General features: G+C 42.0%; 3 protein-coding genes across 8 annotated transcripts in view; 1 reads left to right on the forward strand and 2 right to left on the reverse strand.

Annotated features, from left to right (window-relative positions):
- Nucleotides 1–15,057: 15,057 nt before the first annotated feature.
- Nucleotides 15,058–18,419, reverse strand: LOC134211439 (DNA primase large subunit-like). The gene is made up of 3 exons (XM_062688290.1): nucleotides 17,887–18,419; nucleotides 16,469–17,756; nucleotides 15,058–15,108 (listed from the first exon to the last, which is right to left on the reverse strand). Exons 1-3 carry the CDS (start codon nucleotides 18,273–18,275, stop codon nucleotides 15,073–15,075), a joined length of 1,713 nt encoding a protein of 570 aa, XP_062544274.1. The 5' UTR covers nucleotides 18,276–18,419; the 3' UTR covers nucleotides 15,058–15,072.
- A 3,070-nt stretch (nucleotides 18,420–21,489) lies between these two features.
- On the reverse strand, nucleotides 21,490–23,263 carry LOC134211446 (zinc finger matrin-type protein 2). Its single transcript, XM_062688304.1, has 3 exons — nucleotides 23,117–23,263; nucleotides 22,808–23,057; nucleotides 21,490–22,369 (listed from the first exon to the last, which is right to left on the reverse strand). The coding sequence occupies exons 2-3, from the start codon at nucleotides 22,911–22,913 to the stop codon at nucleotides 21,894–21,896; spliced, it is 582 nt and encodes a 193-aa protein (XP_062544288.1). The 5' UTR covers nucleotides 22,914–23,057; nucleotides 23,117–23,263; the 3' UTR covers nucleotides 21,490–21,893.
- A 149-nt stretch (nucleotides 23,264–23,412) lies between these two features.
- Nucleotides 23,413–27,603, forward strand: part of LOC134211444 (type 1 phosphatidylinositol 4,5-bisphosphate 4-phosphatase-like) — a 33,399-nt gene continuing 29,208 nt past the window's right edge. For 2 of the 6 annotated variants that reach the window (XR_009979023.1, XM_062688298.1), the window contains exons 1-2: nucleotides 23,413–23,661; nucleotides 26,293–26,529. Coding sequence is in view for 5 of the 6 variants with exons in the window: in XM_062688298.1 (XP_062544282.1) it covers nucleotides 26,451–26,529 (79 nt within the window). In the remaining variant the exon portion in view is untranslated. Of the gene's footprint in view, nucleotides 23,706–26,267; nucleotides 26,530–27,603 lie in introns of all 6 variants that reach the window. The other 4 variants (XM_062688300.1, XM_062688301.1, XM_062688302.1 and 1 more) reach the window with 4 other exon arrangements.

Below are 27,603 nucleotides of genomic sequence, written 5' to 3' on the forward strand. Positions count from 1 at the left end.
ACAGATAACACTGAATCAACAATATGACGCCACAATACACGGTTCGAGGCCGCATCTCTCCATCCTCGGATACGCCCCACGCTCGCCAAGTCGTTCTGCACCTGGTCTGCCCATCTCGCTCGCTGCGCTCCACGCCGTCTCGTACCTGCCGGATCGGAAGCGAACACCATCTTTGCAGGGTTGCTGTCCGGCATTCTTGCAACATGTCCTGCCCATCGTACCCTTCCGGCTTTAGCTACCTTCTGGATACTGGGTTCGCCGTAGCGTTGGGCGAGCTCATGGTTCATTCTTCGCCGCCACACACCGTCTTCTTGCACACCGCCAAAGATGGTCCTAAGCAGTAAGCACCCGTCTCTCGAATACTCCGAGTGCTTGCAAGTCCTCCTCGAGCATTGTCCATGTTTCATGTCCGTAGAGGACTACCGGTCTTATTAACGTCTTGTACATGACACATTTGGTGCGGTGGCGAATCTTTTTCGACCGCAGTTTCTTCTGGAGCCCGTAGTAGGCCCGACTTCCACAGATGATGCGCCTTCGTATTTCACGACTAACGTTGTTGTCAGCCGTTAGCAAGGATCCGAGGTAGACGAATTCCTCGACCACCTCGAAGGTATCCCCGTCTATCGTAACACTGCTTCCCAGGCGGGCCCTGTCGCGCTCGGTTCCGCCCACAAGCATGTACTTTGTCTTTGACGCATTCACCACCAGTCCAACTTTTGTTGCTTCACGTTTCAGGCGGGTGTACAGTTCTGCCACCTTTGCAAATGTTCGGCCGACAATGTCCATGTCATCCGCGAAGCAAATAAATTGACTGGATCTGTTGAAAATCGTACCCCGGCTGTTACACCCGGCTCTCCGCATGACACCTTCTAGCGCAATGTTGAACAACAGGCACGAAAGTCCGTCACCTTGTCTTAGTCCCCGGCGCGATTCGAACGAACTGGAGTGTTCGCCCGAAATCTTCACACAGTTTTGCACACCATCCACCGTTGCTTTGATCAGTCTGGTAAGCTTCCCAGGGAAGTACGTATAATACGCATTATGAAACTCAGTATGTATTTTTGAATTTCAAGCACTCAAGCGCATCGCAGATTGGACAGACGGAGACACACAGTCTCTTACTAGGGTAAATCATGTATTTTGGACATCTAAATATATTTTGGACTTTTGGCCATATTTAGTATATTTTTCTATGTGTTTGTTTCACCTTATTCATAATCACATGTTGAGCTACGTTTATGTAATCAAATAAACAAAATACAGCCAAAAGTCCAAATATATTCATATGTCCAAAATTACATCATCACCCTACTTCTTATAGGTAAATTGTTCGCCCAGGGAGTGATTTGATTACCTTTGACGCATTATCACATACACATTCCACATAACTTAGAAACTGCCGATCGTAGACAATCACACCTAAGTGCTTCACCGTTCGTTTAGAATCGTAAGTGCGCTCCCCGACTGTGATACATGCCTGCTTCTCTTTTTTGCAGCTGCTAATACGCACCATTTCGTTTTTGCTATGGGCTATTATCAGCTTATATTTCCGCTGACTCGGTTTTTACTAGTAGTTGCATATCGCCAGCAAAACCAACGATCCTTACATTCATAGAAGGAATCAGCTCCAAAACCCCTTCGTACATAGAGTTCCAAAGCGTCGAACTAAGTATAGACCCCTGTGGAAAACCTGGACCCGTTTCCGCACTGTTGAAAGCGTCCCCTACGAGTCCTACGTCGATTGTGACAACGTTTTCATCGTCTCTTCGTTGTTCTTCCGTCCTCAGCTGTGTCAACGACAACTCTGATGGCATCTATCGTCGATCTGCGTGTTCTGGATCCGAATTGCATATTCGATAGCCCTGTTGAGGATAACTCGCTCCAAAAACTGTCTGATAGTGTCCAGCAGACTAAAAGGCCCGTAAGAACTTGGATCTCCAAGCGGCTTATCCGGTTTTGGAAGCATTATAAGCTTCTGTTCCCTCCACTGCGATGGAGAAATTCCATCATTCAAGTATTTTTCTGTAACGACGTCCTGAACATATTGGGGTTTGCCAAAATTGCTGCTTCTGTGTCTAAATATTAGATAACCAATAAATATTTTCCGAAAACATCGTCAACAAGCGGCAACTTTTCTCGGCAAACAATCAATGTTCTATTCTATATTGCAGTTTGGAACAAACGCTTGTTGCGAATTGAGTTTGTCCTGATGCAGCGTTCACACTAGTCAAGCAGTTTGACGAACATTGACTCCGCCCCCAGGAAACGCTTCGGTTGCTGCTTTATTTGAACGTGTGTGAAGTTGGTCGAACAACCATTTGACAGTTGGCGGCTCGGTTGGAAAAAAATAAAACGGTTTGATTTTGGTTTGAGTTGTCGAGGGCGGAGTCAAGGTTCGCCGAACATGTTTGAGCATTTGTAGTGAATTTGCACAAACACCCATATATTTTTTGATGTTTGGTGCTCAAGTTGGCGCTTCGGTCGTTCGTGTGTGATATTGTTGGTCGAATAAATTGATTGTTCGTGCCTCTGTTGGTAAAACTTGATGGATGTTTGAATAAACGATAGGTGGAGTCAATGTTGGTCAAACTGCTTGACCGTGTGAACGTTCCATGATATCGAGAAAAAATGGATAATATTGTTGTTATTGGTAGTGGTTCAGTTTTACATTCTTTGGTTGTGGGAATAACCCCTCGATGACTCGAGTATTGCTGTCGGTAGCAAGTCAAAGAAATATGGTTATCAAGCATGCTGATGTTAAGAATGCATATTTGCACAGAATACTGGAAGAAGATATTTACATGCGATCACCGCCGGGATCCAACGTCACGGACAGTAATATTGTGTATCATCTACGCCAGAGTTTGTACGGTCTGAAGCAAGCCGCACGCGTTTGGAATAAGACCTTTGATAAAGTGATCAAGCAGATGGGATTCGTGCAATCAAATGATTCATGCTTGTATGTCCGAAAGAATGGCAAGAAGTCTATTTACTTGGTCGTAAACGTAGATGATCTGGTGGTGGCATGTGAGACAGAAGAAGAATATGAAGATATCATTCAAAATTTGAGCAATCATTTCGAAATAACGTCTTTAGGTGATATAAAGCATTTCTTGGGCGTCGAGATACAGAGAAACAGTCATGGAGTATCTTTGAAGCAGAAAGCATACATCAAGAAGCTTTTGGAACGCTTTGGAATGCAAGATGCTAACCCGTCCAAAATCCGAGTCCCGGCCACATCCAAACAAAGGAGCAGAATGAAGACAACTTGCCGAACAACAAACAGTATGCTAGTCTAATCGGAGGATTGTTGTATGTGGCCGTTAACACACGTCCGGATATAGCGGTCAGCGTGTCTATTCTGGGGCGAAAGCCTTCTCAAGCGGACTGGGTGGAAGCCAAGAGTATCCTACGTTATCTCAAAAATACAATGGACAACGAGCTAGTGCTAGATCTAGACAATTCTATGTTGCATGTCTACGTTGATGCGGCAGAAAATCTACCTCAGGATTCATATTTCGTTTTGCCGGAGGATCAATAAGTTGGGGCGCAAGGAAGCAAACCTGTGTCACTTTGAGTAGTACCGAAGCCGAGTATGTGGCACTTGCCGAATGTCGTCGGTGGGTTCAACACTGTAGTGATACTAGAAGACTTCTCTGTGAAGATTCAAATGCCGGTAATCATATACGAAGACAATCAAGGTTGTATCACCAACCGTGGGACGTAGATCCAAACACATTGAAACCAAATATCACTATGTCCAGGAGTTACAGCAAAATGGAGAAACTGAACTTCGTTATTGCCTAGCAGAATAAATTATGACGAAGCCACTCCAAGCCATCAAGCTGAAACATTTCCGGAAAGCTGCTGGAGTCCTGCCGTCGAGGAGGAGTGTAGGAGTCAGCGACGATATAGGATCCACAAGCATGCCATGATTATCAAACTGTTACTATGTATAGCAAATAAATAATTGTTTTTTCATTCACTATCTGAACATCGTACAAGACAGACGTGTTCTTATTTGATCAATGGCTATATTCCTACAAAATCTAACCATGCTAACTCAAACTTTAACTAAAAGTTAAACGAATCGGTGGAATGGTTTACAGCCTTTAGTATACGAGAAAGGAATTGTATAAAATACAACAGACTTTAGTGACCAGGTCGTTTAGTGCGAATGTCGGAAGAAAGAAGAGAGAAAACAATATTCAACAGAAAACCGATTAGAGGCCGGCGACTTCGTATCATCGTGGTATCGCATAACCGTATCATCACATCCATTAAATCCTGTGGACTAAAGTTTAAAACCGGATTTCCCCTATTGAAGTGCTTCGAGTTCTGTGCTAAACAGTTTTTTCTACCACTCTTGCTCTTCTGGGCCTCTTCCACGTTGGTGATTTACGGCTCTATGGTATATCGGATTGCTTGGTGGTAACTGTAGTAGGGGAACTTTCCATACGCTCTCCAGTGAGCTGCTACAGAAAGTGACATCAATGATTAATCCCCGACCGTCTCTGCGAAATGTACTGATTTCGCCGATATTTAGGTGTTTCCATAGGACCCTTCCTAACCGAACCGAACCTAACCGATATCCCCCAAAGATCACGTTGCTCTCAAGGCTGTCCTCTGTTGTAACTTCGTCCAAGTCTACATTGAACAAGGCCGCCGCTGACAGTTTTTGGCATCAGGCCGCCGACATTTTTGAATCGCCACCGTTTGAAATTAGTTTTGCCACCGATCTTTAATATTCACCGCCGATTCACATTTGTAGAAATCGGTGAAATTTTCCATATTTTGAAAAATACGTTTGAAATCCTCAAAACAACCTGTTGAAATTCCAATGTTTCGTAAAAATATGATTTCCTGGAAAATTCCATATAATTTCGCGTTTTAAACTTTAAAATCTTTCCGTAAAGACAAAGAAGAAATTCCAGTGAAATTTCCGAAGAATTGCCCGTTTAGCTCAAATTTCGGATTTGAAAGAATTCTCTGTGGAAGTTTTGAAGAATGTTTACAATCCGGATAATTTCCCGAGAATGCTTAAGTCTTCTGGACCAGCAGCCAGTGGATTAAAATGTACTGTCTTGAACTGTAAATCTGTTGATGGTCACGTGTTGCATGTGTGATGGTCATGTAACACAAATTATTGTAGCATGAGAGAAAAAAAAGTGATGAGCTACCGTGACATTTTTCTATGCGACATAATATGTGTCACAAATGAAACTAATGGAAAATAATTTTGAAGGTGATGAATGCATCACCAATGGAGCTAAATATTTGAAAATAATTCAGTTAATATAGCTGAGCTCGCTTTTTGTGCTTTCTATACGCGGATTTTGGGATTTATAAGTTTAATTTCCTATTTTCCGGGTATTGGCCACCCGAAATGAACAATAATTACAATATTATGAAAACACGATTTGCATATACACAGCAAGTGAAAGATTTAAGAAAGATGAACGGTTTACGCAAAATTTATACAAAATGTTTTTTTCTTTCACGCGAGTAAAAACCACTAGAAATCGATTTCGTTGAACCGTTTCTTAAGTTTATTTTAAAATTCACGTTCACGGATTGATTTATCAGCTTTTTTCGGCGTGCATCTTTTTCAAAATCAATTAGGACCATTTGAAAAAAATTCCAAGCAATAAGGCAGTCCATAAGACAGCTGCAATCAGCTGACGATTTCTGTTTACCTTAATTTTTTGACAGATTCTGACCGGACTGACAGAACAATTCAAAGGAAAATGTTACGCGCGGTTTACACCAGAAGTGAGTTCCGTTCAACTGCATACACACTTTGTTTTGATTTCGATTGTCAGTCCCATCGCTAAATGTCCTCATGGATAACCTAATATGACCATAACATGTGTCCTTGTGTTTATGCTGATATTTTTTCAAGAAGTATGCTGTTTGTGCTGACGACGTTCGTTCTCACATTAAAAATTCTAAGCTAACATCTAGCGTTGACTACGACTTCAGTATATGTGCAATGAACTGAACTGTAATCAGGTTACGAATTATGCTTCTATCAATCATTCCGTTACCACGATCTATAATGCCGTGATCCGGGGGAACATTGATAATTTTTTTAAATGTTTTGTACATATTTCCTCCGTAAGTGGCTTTTCTCATATTTTTAAAACGAGTACTGCTACATGTATAACGTATTAGGCAATTGTTCTTGATTATTTGATAATTTTAAATTGGTTTTAATTTTTTTTTTATGGGGTTTTTTGACTCTTCAATTTGGGGTAACTTTGATCATCAAACGTTTCAATCATTTATCTATGTATAAAGCAAGCGTCGGTAAATGCCTTAAGGTAGACAATTATAGTTGGAAAGCATCGATTGTTTGGACAAAGGCATCATCACCGCTAGTGGAATTAGGGGTAACTGGGGTAATATGCACCCCCGGTGCAAAACGACTTTTTGGCATATTCGGCTATGTTCCAAGAATATTTTCATTAATGTTTACTACTGGATCGCTAGTTCGAGATCCAAACTACATGCGCTGTTGTAAATACTCTGGAAAAACTGCTGAAAATGTATTAGAAATGGCAAATGGGTCGTTTTGCCCCGAGGGTGCATATTACCCCAGTTTCCCCAACCTGGGTTTTCAACAATAAAAATCAAAATTTTGAAATAAAAAATGTGGTTCAACCAAGAAAATAAGATTACTTATCACACCAGTGGCGTAGCCACGGGGGTGGTTTTGGGTATAAAACCCCCCCCAGAGACAAAATTTTTGGAAGAAATTTTTTTTTTCGAAAAAAAAATGTTCAGGAAACCCCCCCCAGACCAATTTTCTGGCTACGCCACTGTATCACACAATTATACCTACGAGCCTATTTTTTTGTTATTATATTGGTTTTTAGTGCTTTTTTCTTAATATAGGGGAAAAGACGGCTTTGGCAGGTTTTGTTTGAAATTTAGCCACAATATTCTTTGATACAAGAATGTTTACGCCAAATTTGAGCATAATCAGTCATTACCCCCCCCCCCCCCTCCTGCCAATAATAGAAAAAACCTGCCAAAGCCGTCATTCCCCCTATCTAGAAATATCATTTTTTACTTAGATTAGATAATCAAAAACAGGTTAAAAATAAATCTGGCTCGAATAGTTGAAATATTAAATTATTAAAATGATTTTTAAGTCTGTAAACACGTGCTTTTTTCAGAGCAGAAATAGCTTAGAAATATATAAAAAGTGTCTCATTGTTTGACGATTTATTGTTTTGAGAAATCTTACTCGGGATATAAAATGAAGATACACTCAGTACGAAAGCGAATTCTCCGGGCTTTGAACCCTCCCCTATGAAAAATTGAAACAAATTGTTTATTAATTTACTTTTTCTATAAGCATCATAGCTTTTATGACTGCTCAGAACATTCATTTTGCACTACCATCATAATAGCTAGCGATACATTCACAGGCGGCACGAATATTGTCACATGATACGAACGACTCGCGGGTAATACATTCATTGCCATGAATGGCATGTGTCTACAACACTATAATTGTCACAAGAGAATGTTGTGCAACATTCTGTCCGGTACAAACAATGTGACATGATAATAGCAGCAAAAATGTACTGTACGAATCACTGCCAGCAGCAGCTTTAGTGCCACTCTCCAAGGAAGAGGCTACTGAGGCGTTTCGGATTGTGCGGCTAAGACTCAATCTATTCGGGCAGGTTGATATGACTTTCAAACACCGATCTCGTTTTGACTTTCCAGCCATGCAGCAAACAATACTCAGAATCATTTCATTTGCTGAATTCAAACCTGAATAAGCGGAGATGTAATGTAATTTAGACTGATAAATAAAATCGAAACCGACAAAGAAAAAACGTCAAACTCGAATCAGTTAAAAAAGAAGATCCTTTCTGTTGATGGTGCCATGGTTCATTTTTCAGGAAATCAAATCAACATATTTTGCCTATCCTGATCTTCAGTTGACGCCAACACTAACTGTCTTGCTAGTATTAAGATTTTAGATCATAACCCTTTCCCGCTCACGACTTTTTTCAAGGATTTCAATAGGTAGGAATCATCTTTGAGAAAAATGCTAACACTAACTGTCTTGCTAGTATTAAGATTTTAGATCATAACCCTTTCCCGCTCACGACTTTTTTCAAGGATTTCAATAGGTAGGAATCATCTTTGAGAAAAATGCTAGAACAAAAGTTATTTGACATAGCTTAAATTAGTGGAAAACAAAAAAAAAGTTTTTGATTGTAAATCAATAGTTAATTGATTGTTTTCAATAGTTTAACTATTTGTTCTGAGCAACCTTAGGGAAGATCGGGTAACCAACCCCGGTGGGAACTATGGTCGTATGCTGACAGGGAAGGGGGGGTTTGCTCCTCTCCGGAGGTGCAAATCTTATTGAGCGTCTGTTCTCCATGTCAGGATCGGCTCACAACAGCGTCTGTTCTCCATGTTAGGGGCAGCTGATCATCGTCCGAGTGCCACCGAGGGACTCTAAGTGAAACTGTGCACCATGGTCCACCGGAAATAAGGAGGAATGGTCCTCCGGAAATTTAGGGGGTTTGGTGTCAGGCCCTGCAAGCCAGCCTTTAAAAAATCATAAGCAACGAACAATCAACAAGAGAGTACGGACCGGAACCATCGGCGAAGACCACTGCGATGAAAAGGGACTAGCGATTGGAAACTCGGTTCGTGGAACTGCAAAACTCAACATACTCGCCGATGTGCTCAAGGACCGTGGATTCGGCATCGTAGCGTTGCAGGAGGTTTGTTGGAAGGGATCAATGGTGCGAACGTTTAGAGGTAATCATACCATCTACCAGAGCTGCGGCAACACACATGAGCTGGGAACAGCTTTCATAGTGATGGGCGATATGCAAAGGCGCGTGATCGGGTGGTGGCCGATCAATGAAAGAATGTGCAGGTTGAGGATCAAAGGCCGGTTCTTCAACTTCAACATAATCAACGTCCATAGCCCACACTCCGGAAGCACTGATGATGATAAGGACGCATTCTACGCGCAGTTGGAACGTGAGTACGACAGCTGCCCAAGCCACGACGTCAAAATCATCATAGGAGATTTGAACGCTCAGGTTGGCCAAGAGGAGGAGTTTAGACCGACTATTGGAAAGTTCAGCGCTCACCGGCTGACGAACGAAAACGGCCTACGACTAATTGATTTCGCCGCCTCCAGGAATATGGCCATTCGTAGCACCTACTTCCAACACAGCCTCCCGTATCGGTACACCTGGAGATCACCACTGCAGACAGAATCACAAATCGACCACGTTCTGATTGATGGACGGCACTTCTCCGACATTATCGACGTCAGGACATATCGTGGCGCTAACATCGACTCTGACCACTATCTGGTGATGGTTAAACTGCGCCCAAAACTATCCGTCATCAACAATGTTCGGTACCGACGACCGCCGCGGTACGACCTAGAGCGACTGAAGCAACCTGATGTCGCCACTGCATACGCGCAGCGTCTCGAGGCAGCGTTGCCGGAAGAGGGTGAGCTCGATGGGGCCCCTCTTGAGGACTGCTGGAGCAGCCATTAACGACGCAGCGGAGAACAACGTCGGGTATATGGGTCGAAGTCGACGGAACGATTGGTTCGATGAAGAGTGCAGACAGATTCTGGAGGAGAAAGACGCAGCGCGGGCGGTCGCGCTGCAGCAAGGTACCCGGCAGAACGTGGAACGTTATAGACGGAAGCGGAGACAGCAGACCCGCCTTTTTCAGGAGAAGAAACGCCGCCTGGAAGAAGCGGAGTGCGAGGAGATGGAACAGCTGTGCCGTTCTCAAGATACACGCAAGTTCTATCAGAAGCTCAACGCATCCCGCAAAGGCTTCGTGCCGCGAGCCGAAATGTGCCGGGATAAGGATGGAGCATCTTGACGGACGAACGTGGTGATCGAAAGGTGGAAGCAGCACTACGAGGAACATTTGAATGGCGCGGAGAGTACAGGCAGTGAAAATCAAGGCAGCGGAGGAGATGACTACGTCAGTGCAGCGGACGATGGAAGCCAACCAGCCCCACCTTGAGGGAAGTTAAGGATGCCATTCAACAGCCAAAGACCAATAAAGCAGCTGGTAAGGATGGTATCGGAGCTGAGCTCATCAAGATGGGCCCGGAAAAGCTGGCCACTTGCCTGCACAAACTGATAGTCAGAATCTGGGAAACCGAACAGCTACCGGAGGAGTGGAAGGAAGGGGTTATATGCCCCATCTACAAGAAAGGCGACAAACTGGAGTGTGAGAACTTTCGAGCGATCACCATCCTTAATGCCGTCTACAAAGTGATATCCCAGATCATCTTCCGTCGTCTGTCACCATTAATGAACGAGTTCGTGGGAAGTTATCAAGCCGGCTTCGTTGACGGCCGCTCGACAACGGACCAGATCTTTACTGTACGGCAAAACCTTCAAAAATGCCGTGAATACCAGGTCCCAATGCACCATCTGTTCGTTGATTTCAAGGCGGCATACGACAGTATAGACCGCGTAGAGCTATGGAAAATTATGGACGAGAACAGCTTCCCTGGGAAGCTTACCAGACTGATCAAAGCAACGGTGGATGGTGTGCAAAACTGTGTGAAGATTTCGGGCGAACACTCCAGTTCGTTCGAATCGCGCCGGGGACTAAGACAAGGTGATGGACTTTCGTGCCTGTTGTTCAACATTGCGCTAGAAGGTGTTATGCGGAGAGCCGGGTGTAACAGCCGGGGTACGATTTTCAACAGATCCAGTCAATTTATTTGCTTCGCGGATGACATGGACATTGTCGGCCGAACATTTGCAAAGGTGGCAGAACTGTACACCCGCCTGAAACGTGAAGCATCAAAAGTTGGACTGGTGGTGAATGCGTCAAAGACAAAGTACATGCTTGTGGGCGGAACCGAGCGGGACAGGGCCCGCCTGGGAAGCAGTGTTACGATAGACGGGGATACCTTCGAGGTGGTCGAGGAATTCGTCTACCTCGGATCCTTGCTAACGGCTGACAACAACGTTAGTCGTGAAATACGAAGGCGCATCATCTGTGGAAGTCGGGCCTACTACGGGCTCCAGAAGAAACTGCGGTCGAAAAAGATTCGCCACCGCACCAAATGTGTCATGTACAAGACGTTAATAAGACCGGTTGTCCTCTACGGACATGAAACATGGACAATGCTCGAGGAGGACTTGCAAGCACTCGGAGTATTCGAGAGACGGGTGCTTAGGACCATCTTTGGCGGTGTGCAAGAAGACGGTGTTTTGCGGCGAAGAATAAACCATGAGCTCGCCCAACTCTACGGCGAACCCAGTATCCAGAAGGTAGCTAAAGCCGGAAGGGTACGATGGGCAGGACATGTTGCAAGAATGCCGGACAGCAACCCTGCAAAGATGGTGTTCGCTTCCGATCCCGCAGGTTCGAGACGGCGTGGAGCGCAGCGAGCGAGATGGGCAGACCAGGTGCAGAACGACTTGGCGAGCGTGGGGCGTATCCGAGGATGGAGAGATGCGGCCTCGAACCGTGCATTGTGGCGTCAAATTGTTGATTCAGTGTTATCTGTTTAGATGTTAACTAAATAAATGAAATGAATTTGTTCTCAAAATTGATTATTTGCAGACTAATGGAACCATAAAGATGTGTGGGTGACAGAAATGAAACTTCTGAACAGGTACAGTGATTAGCATCGAATGAATTTATTTATTATACAGAAATACAGCGCTCACTATGATAATGTTGCTTAAGTATTTGCATAACACCTAAAATCTTCCGGTCTTCGTTCAGTTTCGGTCCAGGTAACGCTTTCGTCAGAATATCTGCTGCTTGTACATTAGAAGCCACATGCTCTAATTTTATCACCTTCTTGTAATTGTTGAAAGAGCCAGCTACTCTGCTTCAGTGGTGAAACTCCATGAAACAGCTCCGCCACTGTGAAGAAACACTGTCCGCTTACCGACCGTCTCGTTTCTGGATCGTTCGCCCAATCAGCATCACTGTATCTGGAAAACGCCGAATCTGCCTCCCATCTGTACGTCTAGGATAGGATGTGACAATAGAATTACAACTGCCTTGATGCACTGCTTGCACTGTTTGGTACCTCGGAGATATCGTAGAATTCTTCTGGCTGCTGTCCAATGCGGAAGCCCTGGATCACTGCAAAACGAACTGACCATACTTACAGCGTGACTGATATCCGGCCTCGTGCACTGTGCGATAAATTGAAGACCTCTAATCAGCTCACGAAATGGTAACTGCTTCATATTCTCTCTCCCTCATTTCGAGGGCTGGTCGTTTTCAGTAATCGATGGTTCGAATCTGCTTTGTCTTGCTGCCAAGTCCTTCACCTGGACTTCGGCACACAACTGACGCTTTACATCGTCGACCAACCCTTGGTCGTTGAAGAACAAAAGAAAGCCGTCGACGTACACCGCTACGATGTCGATTTTTTTGTTGGTCACTTTGTGGTATACACACATATCGAACTTTGATCCAGTGAGTCACCAGTCTTGGTTTTGATCTTGAATATCGCCTTCCGTTTCTTTGGATAAGCCACAAGAAACCATGTTTCGTTAGCAAACAATGCTTCCATTCCAATCAGATTCTATTGCTTAAATCCATCGACCGCGATCCTCTCGTTCTAACGCTTCTTGCACTGTTTCAGGTCCTTGGTCATCTATGGAATAAATTCCGGCGAGAGATAGTTTCCGATATCGATGGAACGATTCAACTTGCCTTGGATTGGTCGCTCTCAATCACTGTGCACAGTATCATGTTGCATTTCAACAGCTATTTCTTTTGAATGTGACGGGAGCGCGATGCTGTCCAAGCTCTCGAACAACAAATTACGTCCTCCATGGCTGCGTTGGCACTGCGAAGTTGCAAAAACTTGATACAAGATGCTGTATGTAACTTTAAAATCATCATACTTCGGTTTATCGGTTGAATCTATTTCTTCCGCAATCGATACCTACGATCGCGTGCGCCCATCAAGAATCACCACATCACGGCTCTGAAAAACCTACTTGCTCTCAGTCAGAATGCATGGTCCCACTTTGCACGCTTTACCTTTGGAATATACGGCATTTCTCTTGCTCCAAAGACACGTAGATTTGATAAGTCCGGTTTGCTTCCCGTAAATTTCTCAAAGAGGGTGATCGAGATGCCCTTCGTCGACGAACGATTGATTTGGTCAGTGGTGCTCAGTGCTTTGGGCGTTTTCCTCTCACACAATAAAAATGAGTTTTGACCATACAAATTAGCACTTAGTTGAAAGCTTTTAAATATATCTATCTGCTGAGGGTAATGAAACGGATATTGGTGTTAAACTCACTCCGTACAAAACGATCAAAGCGACACAAAGGTGCGGGCCACACTGTAATTTAACTTTGATCAAGTCGTACGGAATGATTTCAACACCAATATTTGTTTTAATATCCTCAGCTGATAGATATATTTAAAAGCTTTCGTCTAAGTACTAACTTGTAAGGTGAAATCTCATTTTTTTTGTTTGACATGTAAATTAAGGAAAAAAACGCCCAACGTGCTGAGCACCACTGGATTAGGTAGACAGCTGTCGACGCTGCTTCTGCCCAAAACCGTTTGCCCATTTTTCTGTCTAACAGTAGACATCTAGTTCGCTCGTGAATCGTGCGGTTCATGCGTTCAGCTAGCCCGTTTTGCTCCGGATTGTAAGGCACTGTGCTCTCGTGACGAATGTCGTGCGTCTTGAGAAATTCGACAAAATGTTTACCAACATACTCTCCGCCGTTGTCAGTCCGCAGGCACTTCAATTTTCTTCCGGTCTGAGTTTCGGAATTGGTCTTGAACTCCTTGAACACTTCAAACACGTCTGTCTTGGATTTCAGAAAATTGACGAAGATCATTCGGCTGGCATCATCGATGAAGGTAACGAAATACTTGTTCCCACCAAGCGAAGGCGTCTCAATTGCTCCTCGCACGTCCGAGTGGATCACCTCGAGGGCTTCACTCGCTTTTGAGCCGCTAGACTTGAATGGTGACCGTTGATGCTTCCCTTACTTCTCCCGTAGAATCGAGTTTGACTTCACATACATCTTACGTGAAATTGATGCAATAGCCTTTCTGACAGATGCGACTCACAGATAGAAGGTTCACTACAAGGTCTGAAACACAATTAATGTTAGTGACATCTAGGCTACAGCACTTACCATCGGAAATTCTTTTCGTTCTTGAAACCCGGTTCTGTTGGCATTCCGACGCGTAGTGCCCAAGCTTCTCGCACTTGAAATATTTCATTTTTGATTTGTCCTTTTTCCTGACTCCTTGTGTCGGACACGACGTTGCCAGTGCTCCACTTGATCTTCCAGCCCTAGAACCAGACTCAAACGTCACGCCCTGGAGAATCTTCGATTTTACCTAATCTGCCGTCCACTTGACTCCTGATGCGTCCATGCCCATTACCATTGGCTCATATCTCCATGGCAGTCCTATCATGAGAATCAATGACATCCGCTCGTCGTCGAGCGGGAAACCAATTTCTTGAAGTTTCTGGCTCGTTGTCAAAATTTCATCCACATACTCTTCAACGGATAAACAGTCTTCAAGTTCCAATCTCATCAGCTTCCGCGCATGCTAATCTTTCTATACTTCCCACTGCTCTTGAACGCCGTTCGGAGACTTGACCAAGCTTGTTTGGCTGTTCGAGCGTTCTGGACCAGACTGTAATTGTACTTTTCGATACTCAGGCAAATCGTCGCTAAGGCACGGTCCGAGAGGTCGTCACTAACATGAACGTTGTCCGGGGAATTTATAGCACGCCAGTTTCCTTTTTTTATCATTACCACCCGCATTCCGAACGTTCACGCCGCATAGTCGTCACGGCCTTTCAGCTTGTCCAGAGATTGATGGAACACGCTGTTGAATGGAACTCTTTGCTCGCACACTCTTGCTTGCTGATTTCCTCCACCGTCCACATTCCTCTGGCTGCCAGAACCGTCGACTTGAGCAGAATCACGGACATTTCCAATTGCAACGCCGTCTTGAGGTGGTAATAGTCCATTTCCAGTTCTTGATAAAAATATCACTTTATCAGCCGGTTGCTATGAGCTATCCTGGGCTAATAACCTGATAGAAATAAAACGTCTGAACAGGTACAGTGATTAGCAACGACTGAATTTATTTATTCGCTTTGACGCGGCCATCTAGCGGCGATGGACGTGTTCGTGAAATTACTGTTTTTCAACATGGTGAAGTATAGAAAGTATACTTTAAAATGCTTTTAAAATGTTATTAACAGTAATATGCTGAAAACTTTTAAATACATTGGGTTAGAATTTTGAAAAAACTACATGTTAGGCTCCTTATCTACGCTTGTTTTTTTAATCCAAATAATTCAACTTTCGTGTTACCTATATAAAAGTAAATTGAATTTCTAACCCAAAAAAATGAACAATTTTTGGCTAAAATGTGTTTTAACGCTTTAATAAACATTTTAAAATTGACGTTCAATATCACTTGCTGGGTGAAATAAAACAGCATCAGCCGACCCCCATTTTGTTTTCTCACTTTTGTCAGGGCCAATATACAGAAATACAACGCTCACTATGATAACACTGGGTGGGCTCGGGTGCGTACAGCCAGTAGCGTTACATTCGTCCTCACCTTGCAAACCCACAGAATGAATGGTGAGTGGTAACTTTTGGTGGAAAAGCGTGATGGCCCAGCCAGAATGGCGGCGCCGCGTTTTGACAAAAAATGCATGGGTTAACTGTCAAAAAGCGCAGATGCGCTCATCATTCTGGAAATAATTATTACAGGCGTGCTACCACTTTTAAATATATACAAGTGGAGTGTCATTATAATAATTTAGTAAACATGCATACAAAAATCATACATTATTTGAAAAATCAGGCCCTTTTATGCTAGGATGCAAAATATGTCCTTAATCTAATCGCTAGAAATCGAGTATTTTGATTCTCAAACATGACCATTTTTTATGAAAATTAGCGAATTTGTTATACATAATTATTTCGGGGGTATAATATATACACATTTGGTGGATTAAATGAGAGATTGTGGTTAATTATCGTTTTTTTTCTACTTTGCGTACCTAATAACCAAAGGAAAGTAAGCGAGCCGCCTAGTGGCATAATTTTGGGTGAAACTTCAAAATATGAAGTTCTACAACAATAAATGTGCTCAACCGCAGTATATCAGGCTATGGTTTGAGGTTTGCGTCATATACCGCATGTTGTTTATCTAGCGTAAGAAAGAAACGGAATACCTAATTATAAAACGGATAAGCGATTAAGAAATGTCGGTATAGGAGAAACTTTTGGATCCATACCATCAACTTTTAACTGCGCTCGTGCCGAAATATCTCTTAAAACGAACCATGCGCCGCTAATGAAGTTCTTTCACAATGGAATTTCGAAGTAGAATTACAGCACATTTTATATTTCTAGAGGGTAATCAGCAGTAAAATCTAAACTTCCATATTTACCTGAGAAGCATCAAAATCATCCTCGCCTTCCCAATAGTCCAACGTTTTAACTCCCGGATGCGCATTCTTTTTTGTACCGGCTGCTAACAGAGGGCTTTTTTGTTCACTTTTCTTCTCCTTGATTTCTGCATCGTTGGTTTGCATCAACTCCCACAACTCGTTGTCGTCTTCTTCATCTAATTTGGCAGTTTCATCCATGCCGTGAACCAACGGAGTTGAGTCCTGGCTCTCGAACTTAGTGACGCCGTGTGATCCCTGGCTCGATTTGACTTTTGGTGCCCGAGCTCCCATTTTTATCTGACTAAGCTCAAAGTACTGGTTGGGATGAACGATGCCCTCATCTAGTTTAGTATTATGCGAAATTTCAAAATATTTTCCGCAAGCAATCTGATAATGACCTCGGCTGGCAAAGCTATCAACTTCTTCGACATGTGCCGCACTCAAACCGAAAGAACTTAACTGCGTTTTCAGTACTGAAGAATCCCATAATTTGAATGGGCAACCATGAACTTCCTGAGGTCCCACGCTCGTTGTTATGATTTTCATACAGTTATGGGCAGCGTAATTGATACGAGAGCCCTCTTTTCCGTAATTGTGCCTAATATTGTAGGCGTGCTCCTTTTCAAACTTCTCCAACGTAACTTTTCCCCGGGTAAACTCCTCTCGCCAGAACCGCAAAGAATCCTCCATAGTCACCCCGATGGCTTTCAAGTACAATCCATACTGAAGACGTCCTACGTGTCTTAGATGGTGCGTTGACCGCAATGTATCGTGACAGTAGCGCATGCAAAGAGGGTAAGATTTCTTTGACAATTGATCCAAGCTTTCAATTGGAACTTGACCGGATTTGGCGACCCTATAATCTTTGCCTGTGTAGGAGGTATGCAATTCTTTAAGTATCATCGTAAATCGTTCATCGTTCTCCACCTCAGGAAGCAGTCGTAGATGGGCCTGTAACCCATCTTCCAACAGTTGCTGGTGCTTATTGGCGATAATCGATACGAAATCACCTGCACTCACATAAGCAAAACCTTCCTTAACGTAACACCTGCGACTACTAACCAAATCAAGAACTTCCGTAAAGTGCACCTTATAGAAATCCATGGATTCTAGTTCCTCGGTGCTTTGAAATGTACTATCGTAGAGATCGTCCTGAATATCCGCCTTCTGTTCTGAGTTCAACGGAGTGTATTTCATTTCGTAACCCTGTACAAAGTCTTGTACATCCTGCTGTGAAAGTCCCGCAAATTTCAATCGAAATAGTTCCATTTCACGAGTTATGAACCACCTGTAAGATAGTACCGTCATTAGTAGGGTATTTGTCACTAAAATGTTGTGTCACAAAACAGTTTGCGCTCCAATATTGTTTTCGATCATCCATTGGTGCATGTTATGAATTTAATGATTAAGCGTATTACCGTCTCAATTCCTCCGTACTGCAATAAGCAAATCGCAGAATAAAATGCGACAAATAATCCTTTCTCCTGGCTGAAATATCCTGTTCGTTGGAGTGGTTCCCCTGGCATAATCTTACATAGTGCTTAAGTCCGCCATGGGTCATCTCATTTAATACCGTTTCACGGTCCTCTTCCGACATCAATGACATATTCTTGTTGGTGGCTTGTTCCAATATGCGAAGTACCTTCAATCGTTCCAGGGCCAACGCTTGTAGCTCAGTAATAGATAGATCTACCATTGGTGGAATCGCGTACAGTGCAACGTTGTGTGGAATCAACCATTCCAGCATCTCATCTAAACTCGAATCAACTTCCGGATTAAGTCGAGCACGGCGTGGAGAAAACTCCATGTTTACACTTTACAGATCTATGATATTAATGCAAAATTTAAAAATAAAATTGAAAATACACTCCGGCACCCACTAATCGACACAATTGAATCGAATTTTGCGAATTTTGTCACATCTGCTCACTCGTTGGCGCCAAAGTTTTGTTTTCATCTGGATGCACTGGGGATGTCCGGTTTAATAAAAAATATCGATATTTTACCAAACACACTCATTTGAATCTACGCGAAAGTGAATCGAAATGACGGCATTTAAGGAGGACAAGCCTCTCAGCGGAAAAGGGAAAGCAATCCAGTTTTCCGCGAGCGATAAAGGCTGCCTTACACCTCGGGAAAATTTTCCACCGGAATTCGGTCCCCGTGTATTTTAAAGGGGGCCGGGATTTTGATTTTCCGTGTCCAAATCCCGAAAACATCGCATATGCAAAAATGCATGGGGGAAAAATCCGCGGATCAAATTCCCGAGGTGTGAGGCTATCTTAAAGGCTACCTTACACCTCGGGAAAATTTTCCGCCGGATTTTGGTTCCCGTGCATTTTAAATGGGGCCGGGATTTTGATTTTCCGTGCCCAAATCCCGAAAACATCGCATATGTAAAAACACATGGGGAAAAATTCCGCGGACCAAATTCCCGAGGTGTGAGGCTATAGGCTAAAGGCCACCTTACACCTCGGGAAAATTTTCCGCCGGATTTTGGTCCCCGTGCATTTTAAATGGGGCCGGGATTTTTATTTTCCGTGCCCAAATTCCGAAAACATCGCATATGCAAAAATACATGGGGGAAAAATCCGCGGACCAAATTCCCGAGGTGTGAGGCTACCTTAAGGCGGACGGTAAGTAGAGGAGGCGAATGAACCACGAGTTGCATTAGCTGTTGGGAGAAACATCCATCGTTCACACCGCGGAAATCGTACGACTGCGGCGGGTCGGACACGTAGCCAGAATGTCGGATAGATAATAGATAATCCAAAGGACCAAATTCCCGAGGTGTGAGGCTACCTTTAAGGCCACCTTACGCCTCGGGAATTTGGTCCGCGGATTTTTCCCCATGTATTTTTGCATATGCGATGTTTTTGGGATTTGGGCACGGAAAATTATAAATAATCCCGGCCCCATTTAAAATGCACGGGGACCAAAATCCGGCGGAAAATTTTCCCGAGGTGTAAGGTGGCCTTTAGCCTAGCGATAAGATGCACGGCTATTCAGTTTTCCGCGAGCGGTAATGGCCGCCAGCTTGCCTGCGGTTTAGTCTCTGACCCACCGTACCGAGCATTCTGACCAATGTGCAATATAAAAAGGTGCTGATGAAGTGAATTTAGTCTAACCCGCAGGCAAGCTGGCAGCCATCACCGTTCGCAGAAAACTGGAAAAAGCAAGACCATGCCAAGGGTGGCTGGGTTCGATTCCCGGTGCCGGTCTAGGCAATTTTCAGTTTGGAAATTGTCTCGGCTTCTCTGGGCATAAAAATATCATCGTGCTAGCCTCATGATATACGAATGCAAAAATGGTAAAATGGCTTAGAAACCTCGCAGTTAATAACTGTGGAAGTGCTTAATGAACACTAAGATGCGAGGCGGCTCTGTCCCAGTGTGGGGACGTAATGCCAATAAGAAGAAGAAGATTGTTGTGAATTCCGTCCAATGTAAATAAATACTAAGGTATGGAAATCCATATATTGTGTGCGTGCCTTTCGTGTATGGCGAAACATCTTTCACTACTACATTCAAACGAGTTCCCATAAGAAGCCGTGCAAATATGTACGTCACCATTTGCTGTTTACATTTTCCATCATCCACTAATACACTTGCATTTGGTCTTCTTCCTCACCTTTCTATCTAGTCTCATTGAATTCCGTCTAATGTCGAATTCGTTTTTATATTTACCTGGGTCAGTGCCAACCCGAACCCTGAATAAAAAAACATTTTCAGTTCCATCTGTCAGTGGATATGTTGGTGTGCGTAGCATCGTGTTTGTTTTGATTCGAAACATATGATCCAGGACATCCACTGTACTGGCAGTGCGTTGGCCTTGACTAATCAGATCATCTTCTATCTTCTAGGGTAAAATGCCCAATAGTGGACCCCCTAGTAGCGAAATTTTGCTCTTCCTGGTATAAGGAATGGAAATTTTCAAAATATTAATTCTGCGTGATATCTAATATCAAGCTCTGCATCTCCTCTTCACGATACATACATGAAACACGCAAATACTCGACGTTATTCGTTGAAATTAACATTTTAAAGTCTGACTGAATTCGGCCTATAGTAGACCCCCTGGGGGTCCATAATAGGAAATTGCTTCCCTATAGTCGACACTTCATTTGATTTTTATGTTCCGTTTCGGGACGTTCTTCTTCCCTATTATGGACCCCCCAAAATATTCCTATGATGGACACTCTCGTGTTTATTTTTTATAGAATTGTAAAAAATCATCTATTTTTACTTTCCATAGCATTTCCAATGCATGTAATCAAATCATAGAACTGTAAGGTAGGTTCTCCCGATGGAATTTCATAGCAAAATGTTTACATTGTGCTGTAATAATGCAAAAATGGCTGGAGGGTCCACTATTGGTTGGGGGTCCACTATTGGGCACTTTACCCTATATAATAAAAATGAGTTGAGATTTCCTTCCTGATTGGAACTGGTTCCAACCTAGGTTGGAACTTTTTAAAAACGAATTTGACATATTGTAAGATATTTAAGTTCCATCCATATCGAAGGTCACCAGGGAGCCACGAGTACACGAATTCTTCAACCCCCTTCATTTTTGTCGCCACCGATACAAACTCATGGTGGATGGCTTACATTGTCGTCTCTTGAATCTCTTTCTATCATGTACTTTGTCTTTGACGTATTGATGACTAGTCCGATCCGCACTGATTGGTTTGGGAAATAGATTGTTAGTGCTTTGAAAATGCGTCCGATTTGGGAATCTCGGGCTCATTCGCTAAATTGCGAAGACCGACGGAAGTCGTTCGTAGCGTAGTTGGTTAAAATCATTTTTCAAATCTAAATCTTCCACATAATGTGCATATTCACATCTGAGTTTTCAGAAAATTGCAAATGAATGTCCAAGTCGGGTGGTCTAATACCCGGAAAATAGGCATTCAACTTTGATTGAACTAAATTTTAAAATTTTAAATATGTCATGAACACGAAAATAAACAGAGCCGTAAACATTAATACAAGATCGTCACCAAGTAAAAAAATGCGCTCTTGGATAGTTAATTATATATATTTATCTATACATACTCGCGTTGTAATGGTTTTGCCATAATATCTACCACAATAAGTTATGATTCTAAAGATAAACTTAAGTGAAAACACTTTAGAAATTTACTTTCTGTCAGTAGCTGTGTTGTTGCTCTACTTGTTAGGACGTTTATGTTCGTACGTTTCCATTGTCCGCTTTAGCCAACGGAATTTACGACTCAAATGTATGCAAATCTGGTGGCACACATGCATGGGATACGCAGTTTCTGTTACAGGAGTTGATTGAACAAGCGCATTTCTTGAGAGATTGTAACCAGATGTGTTCTTTAGTACCCTCACTCTAACTGTGTGTAATAAACAATTGAGTAGCCAGAACAATACTATTCCTTCGAAATAATAATACAATCCTAATTTTTCTTCTTGGCACCGAATCCAGCGAAACCCATGACGGCAGCTAGTTCGGATGTGCCTGCCTCACTTTCGTCCACTTCCTCAATCTTCCTCTTGCGCTCTTTCCTCTTTTCGCGTTTGTACTCTCGGTAGCGCTCCTCTTCCTCTTTGGCTTCCTTGACCCGGCTCTCCAGCTCGTAATCTTTTTTCTTCTCCTCGGTTTTCTTTTTGTTGATTTTGAACCGTTCCTTGACCTGGTCCAGCGAGCTCCGCTCCACCTTCATCGACATGCCCAGATTGCGCTGGTGCTTCTTGCCGTTGATGTGGTCCAGGAAGTTGATCGAATCCTTTACGACGCAATCGCACACATTGCAGTAGTACCCGCCGGATTGCGACGACGGGGTGCTCTTGTTAATGACCATACTCTTGCCCAGCTTCGAGTCCAAGTCAACCTTGTACTCACGCTGCTTGAGCAGTTCCTTTGTGACCGGTTCTGTAATATTAGTATCATCTATTAACGGTGAGTTATCCCTGAAGTTTTAATTGTTACAAATAAAAAAAACTATGGTCAGATCAAGGTCGATTTTTCCGACCAAATACTAAAAAAAAACTCGGTTCTCTTACATTCTGAGGATTTGTAAAGAACCATGGTTTGTACGACATAGGGTACCAAATGGTTGTTCACGACAGGCTCGTGGACATCGTCACTCATTTGGACAATACTTTTTACCGAAGAATTATCAGGGCGAAGCTTAACAGTACTGTTTTGATTATTTTTAATTGTGCTACAATTCTACCACACAATCCTGGATTTAAACAGCATTTGTAATGAGTTATTGGAAAAAAGCTAAATTCAATTAAATGATCAGCATCATACCTGCCCAAGGCAAGATCATGCAACCTTCGAATCCGAAACAGAATATTCACTTACCATCTTCAGTGGCGGTCGATGTTTTGGCCAATAGCCGTTCCTGAGCTATGCGTTCGTATTCCTTGCGATCCCACTTGCGACGGTGGTCATCCGGGCGCATCGACATCTTGGAAGCAGTGCAGCTCTAAGTCCGCAGAGAAAGGTGATAAATACGGTGGACTCTAGGTTAACTGATTGTTGACTGTCAATTTCTTCGACTTGTACGTATATTTCGGTGGTATTGTAGAAGGCTTAAAATTATGCAGCAAAACTGAAATACAAGAATTTTATGACAAACTTTCTAAACACAGTTTGCAAAGTATCGCTTACCTTTGGCTTGTTTGCAGCAGATTCTTTTTTCGACTGCTTCTTGTTTTGATGTCAAAACTCGAAAACAATTAGAGAGATCTGAGCCGGTTTGATGATCGTGATAATCATCACCACTCATAAGAATCATTAATCAACCCATACCGCTGGGTAGATCTTGATTACCGTGCATATTTTTCAATTTCGGACCCCTTGGTTTTGACGTTTTGCTTTGCTCCGCCTTGACGGTTCGGCTTTTTCGTTCCCTTTTTCGCCATCATTGGATGCAGTTTCTGCTGTCTGCTCTACTTCTGTCATCGTTTCGAGCTAGCGCAGTCCGTTTGTTTCTTTCTCACGATGATTCATTCGTTTATCTCTAGCTTAGTAGTGCGTCCATTGTAAAAAAAACTAAAATTACCCTGTAAATTAATTGATTTTCGGAGTAGTTTTGGTCAGCTTTAGTGCTGATTGGTTTTAAAACCGGTTACGCGTTTGATACAAGTTGATTCCTAATCCGCGATCTGAGATTTGGTGCGAAAAAGAAAAAAGCAATACTGGCGAAAGGAGAGGTGATTTTTAAATGGTGGTGCAGTTTCGTGCAGTAATTTCCATTGTTCGTCATAAGTTTAATAGAAAAGTGGTTGGAGTCTCGTGAAATACTTGTACATTTCAATGGGAAAAAATATGAAGGAACGTTCAAAATTTCAATTTACAACATGGTCTACGTTGTGCAATTTTGACGTAGAATTTTCTGTGGTTGGCAATCTTCCGGGGGCATAATGAACAATGGAACGATAAGCAAAATATTGCGACAAAAATAGTAAGATCTACAATCTTTAATTATTATTGAGCGTCTTAGGGGAAATGTTACAGAATTAGAAGACTTCTCGCTTAACTTTTCAAAAGGACCTAAGTAACATTTTTTTCATGAATTAATTTGAATAGCGCAATCAATAGCTTTCATATTGTTGAGTTGATTGCGCTATTCAAATTAATTCATGAGAAAAATGTTACTTAGGTCCTTTTGAAAAGTTAAGCGAGACTTCACTATTCCATTTACTTCCACTATAATCACTTTGTATCAACATATACGTATTTCGTTTTCTACTTGAAAACTGAAGTTACGAGGAGGCAATGTCCCAGTGGAGGATGTAATATCAATGAAGAAACAGAAGAAGAGATAAAGAACAGGAACAGTAATACAGCACTGTGGTTACAGTGTCGGACAAAATTATAAGACCAGAGGCCGTTTTTTTTACAGAATGACCAACTTTGGAGGGCCGTATATCGGCTTGTATTTGGATAGTCGAGGTGAAATTTAAGCTGCCCAGGGAATTGACCTTAAATTGCCTCAATCGAGGGTTCGAATTTTACGGACCACGGTCTTCGAACTACCAGACCTCTGAAAGGGCAAAAAATAGGACCACCACTTTGGATTAATTTTTCAGGGTCAGAACGTGAGAATTGAGTCATGACCACCAGCCCAATGATAATTACTTACCAATATCTTTTGACATAGTGAATAAGTTTATTGTCTTGTTTCTTAGTTTTAGAGATGCTGCAGTTGGTCCTATTTTTTGTCCTTTCAGAGGTCTGTAAGTTCGAACTGTGTGGTCCGAAAAATGTGTTCGACATTGTACTCATGTTTAACATTGTAACAACATGAAGCAATTCAATAAAATTATTGTTTAACTACAAGTTGCTTTATGGTTAGTGAAAATATAAAAAATTCTAATTAAAAAATATTCAACCTTAATCTGATGAATATTTGTATACTATACAATGTTACCTTTTTCAACAAAACATCAACCCTTTCCTATCACATCTTTTTCAAAGATTCCAATAGGAAGGAATCATCTTTAAGTAAAACGCTAGAACAAAATTTATTTGGCATAGCTAAAATGAGCGGAAAACAAAAAAGCTTTTGATTGTAAATCAATAGTTACTTGATTGTTTTCAATAGTTTTACTATTTTTATACATAATGATACATAAGCTGCCCAATGAGACCAAAAAGATGTGCTAAATAATGTTTTTTGTTGTAGAAATATTTTGATGAAAGTTGGAAGGTGCGAAATTTGAATCATGGCCGGGAAAGAAACTCTGTCATCGTAAAAGTGCCCACAAATTTTACAATAGATTAAATAGTCCTTAATTATCGTAATTCGTGACTATGGAACAAATCATTTCTCACACTTTTTCCAGAATCAGAAATAGGTATTTTTAATTTTTTTTATTTGTTGTTATAAACTGCTTGTAGGGGAACAGACGGCTTTGGCAGGTTTTGTTCTATTATTGGGAGGGGGTTTTTGTCGACCGAATCTTATGAAATTTAGCCACAATATTCTTTGATATGCAAAGAATGTTTTGGCCAAATTTAAGCGTAATCAGTCATAAAAAAACCCCTGACAATAATAGAACAAAACCTGCCAAAGCCGTAATTACCCCTATTTTATATTGCTATTAATGTTGTTATTCTTCTACATTGAATGCGATTATATTGTTCCACAGTTTTTTTTCGGTTAATTTTGCCTTTCTCGTACACCAACTTTTTATAGGGCATGTATACCATTCGGGCATGTATACACCAGATCAACTAATTGGCAGATAAAAGTGAGGTTAAAAACGAAGGATCATCATTCGACAAATTGATGATTGACACGTTATATGCACTGTTTCTTGTGCTTAAAATGGAAGAAAATGTTTGATAATAAAAACCCTGCTTTGATTCATACAATTGAAGTGATAATAGTGCGTAAATTTTGATTCCAGTTTCGAAATTTTTCGAAACCTAACCTCACTTTTAATTGCTAATATTGTGGTGTTGTTCTTGATTCCGCATGTATGTATGCATGTGCGCAATGAACTCACTTTTTTAACACCTACATTTAACCCGAGCAGAACCTTAGTTGCATTCGACGGAAGATCCTGATGTCTATCGAAAATACTTTTTTTTTGAAACGCAGAAAGGAATAATTCCGACTAGATGGATTAATCAGTGTTTTTTTTTTGGTAATTCAACAAGATGGGATTATGAATCAAAACTGAAAAAAACCCTAACAACAATTTAATCTAAGTTCCAGGGTTGACACATTAAATTGTCTATTTTGTCGCAATATTTTGTATTTTTGTCCATTGTGAAGTGCAAATAATGGATTATGAAAAACATTTATAAGCTTCATTCTTATCTTTATCTGTAAGTGCAATATTTGGCTGAAACAACAGCGAAAGAGTGGAAGAGTGGGGCAGGCAGAACAAGTGTAAGTGAAGCTAAATTAAAGTCAAGTGCGCTCTTCAAGGTCTGCTAGAATTCTTGGATTAAACCAGAAACCCGCTGGATAGTAGACCGCATCACCACCATGGACGGAGAGTCGGAGAAGCAACCGCTGTTGAAACAGTCATCCCAATCAGGTCAACCGCAATCCTCATCGGAACAACGTAAGTGATTTTCATTCTCTTCTTTCCGATAATTTGCGTAGCGATAGTGCGTTGATAATATTGTTTCACTTTGACCAGTGGAAAATGCCTACCACCAACGAAGACGTGGTACTTGTTTGGTTTCGCTATCGAGTTCCATCCTTGTTTTGTATCGCGCACCCACATGAAGCAAACAGTACCTCGACGACGACGACGTCGACGACGAGAGAGTTGCAGATGGTAAATAGCCATGATGTAGTATTCACTCGGCAATCACTGCACAATGGGCCAATGATGTGATTTGTGAAAATCGACTGGTAGATTTGTGAAAATAGACAAAAGTAGGTTGGGAGAAATGGAATGCTTATGTTCGTGATATGCATTAGTATGAAAATCTTCAGTTCAATCAAAGTTAATTGCCTATGTTCCGGGTATTAAACCACCCAACTTGTGGTTACCCCCAATACATTTTTCAAATCATAATCTTCCACAAAATGTACATATTCACATCTAAGTTTTTAGAACATGGAAATCGTATTGATCTAACTTGTTGTAGTTGGAGGTACAATACTAATTAATGTATTACGGGCGATTATACAATAAAATTGGGCGGCGTACAATAAAATTTTCGGAAACAGTTGAGAATGTCGAAGTCGAGTCATGTACGAGACACTGAAGACGGCCTCACAGTTGAGGTTGAAATACGTATCTGAAACAATAACAAAACGTGGTGGAATTAAATGGAAATAACTAAACTCGCCTTAGACAGTTGAAGATATTCCACTCAAAAGCTTAAATAAATTTTCTCAAATTAGAGGAGTTTTTGATTTTAGTATCGTATACTATACTGACAGTATCGTATACTATGTACAGTCATACCTCCATGAGTCGATATTGAATGGAAGGGACCATGAACTCATGGAAATAACGAGATGTGGAAAAAAAATCCTTGGAAAGCTCATTGGAGGGACCGTCACAGTAACCCAGACAATATTTATTAGTATGGAATAATTTGCTTTCATGAGTCCATATCGAGTCATAGAACATCGACTCATGGAGGTTTGATTGCACACGTAAAGGCTATAGGATCATTCC

This window comes from Armigeres subalbatus, chromosome 2, assembly GCF_024139115.2.
Source record: "Armigeres subalbatus isolate Guangzhou_Male chromosome 2, GZ_Asu_2, whole genome shotgun sequence".
NCBI classification, from domain to species: Eukaryota; Metazoa; Arthropoda; class Insecta; order Diptera; family Culicidae; genus Armigeres; species Armigeres subalbatus.

What these genes read in the sequence shown, in the direction of transcription:
- LOC134211446 (XM_062688304.1), bottom strand. Translation starts at nt 22,913, where the DNA reads ATGTCGATGCGCCCGGATGACCACCGTCGCAAGTGGGATCGCAAGGAA. An exon ending in ATCGACCGCCACTGAAGATG is followed by an intron (nt 22,370 to 22,807) that starts GTAAGTGAATAT and finishes CTAATATTACAG; the next exon opens with AACCGGTCACAAAGGAACTG.
- LOC134211439 (XM_062688290.1), bottom strand. Translation starts at nt 18,275, where the DNA reads ATGGAGTTTTCTCCACGCCGTGCTCGACTTAATCCGGAAGTTGATTCG. An exon ending in AGTACGGAGGAATTGAGACG is followed by an intron (nt 17,757 to 17,886) that starts GTAATACGCTTA and finishes ACTATCTTACAG; the next exon opens with GTGGTTCATAACTCGTGAAA. An exon ending in ATGATTTTGATGCTTCTCAG is followed by an intron (nt 15,109 to 16,468) that starts GTAAATATGGAA and finishes GTACCTGTTCAG; the next exon opens with ACGTTTTATTTCTATCAGGT.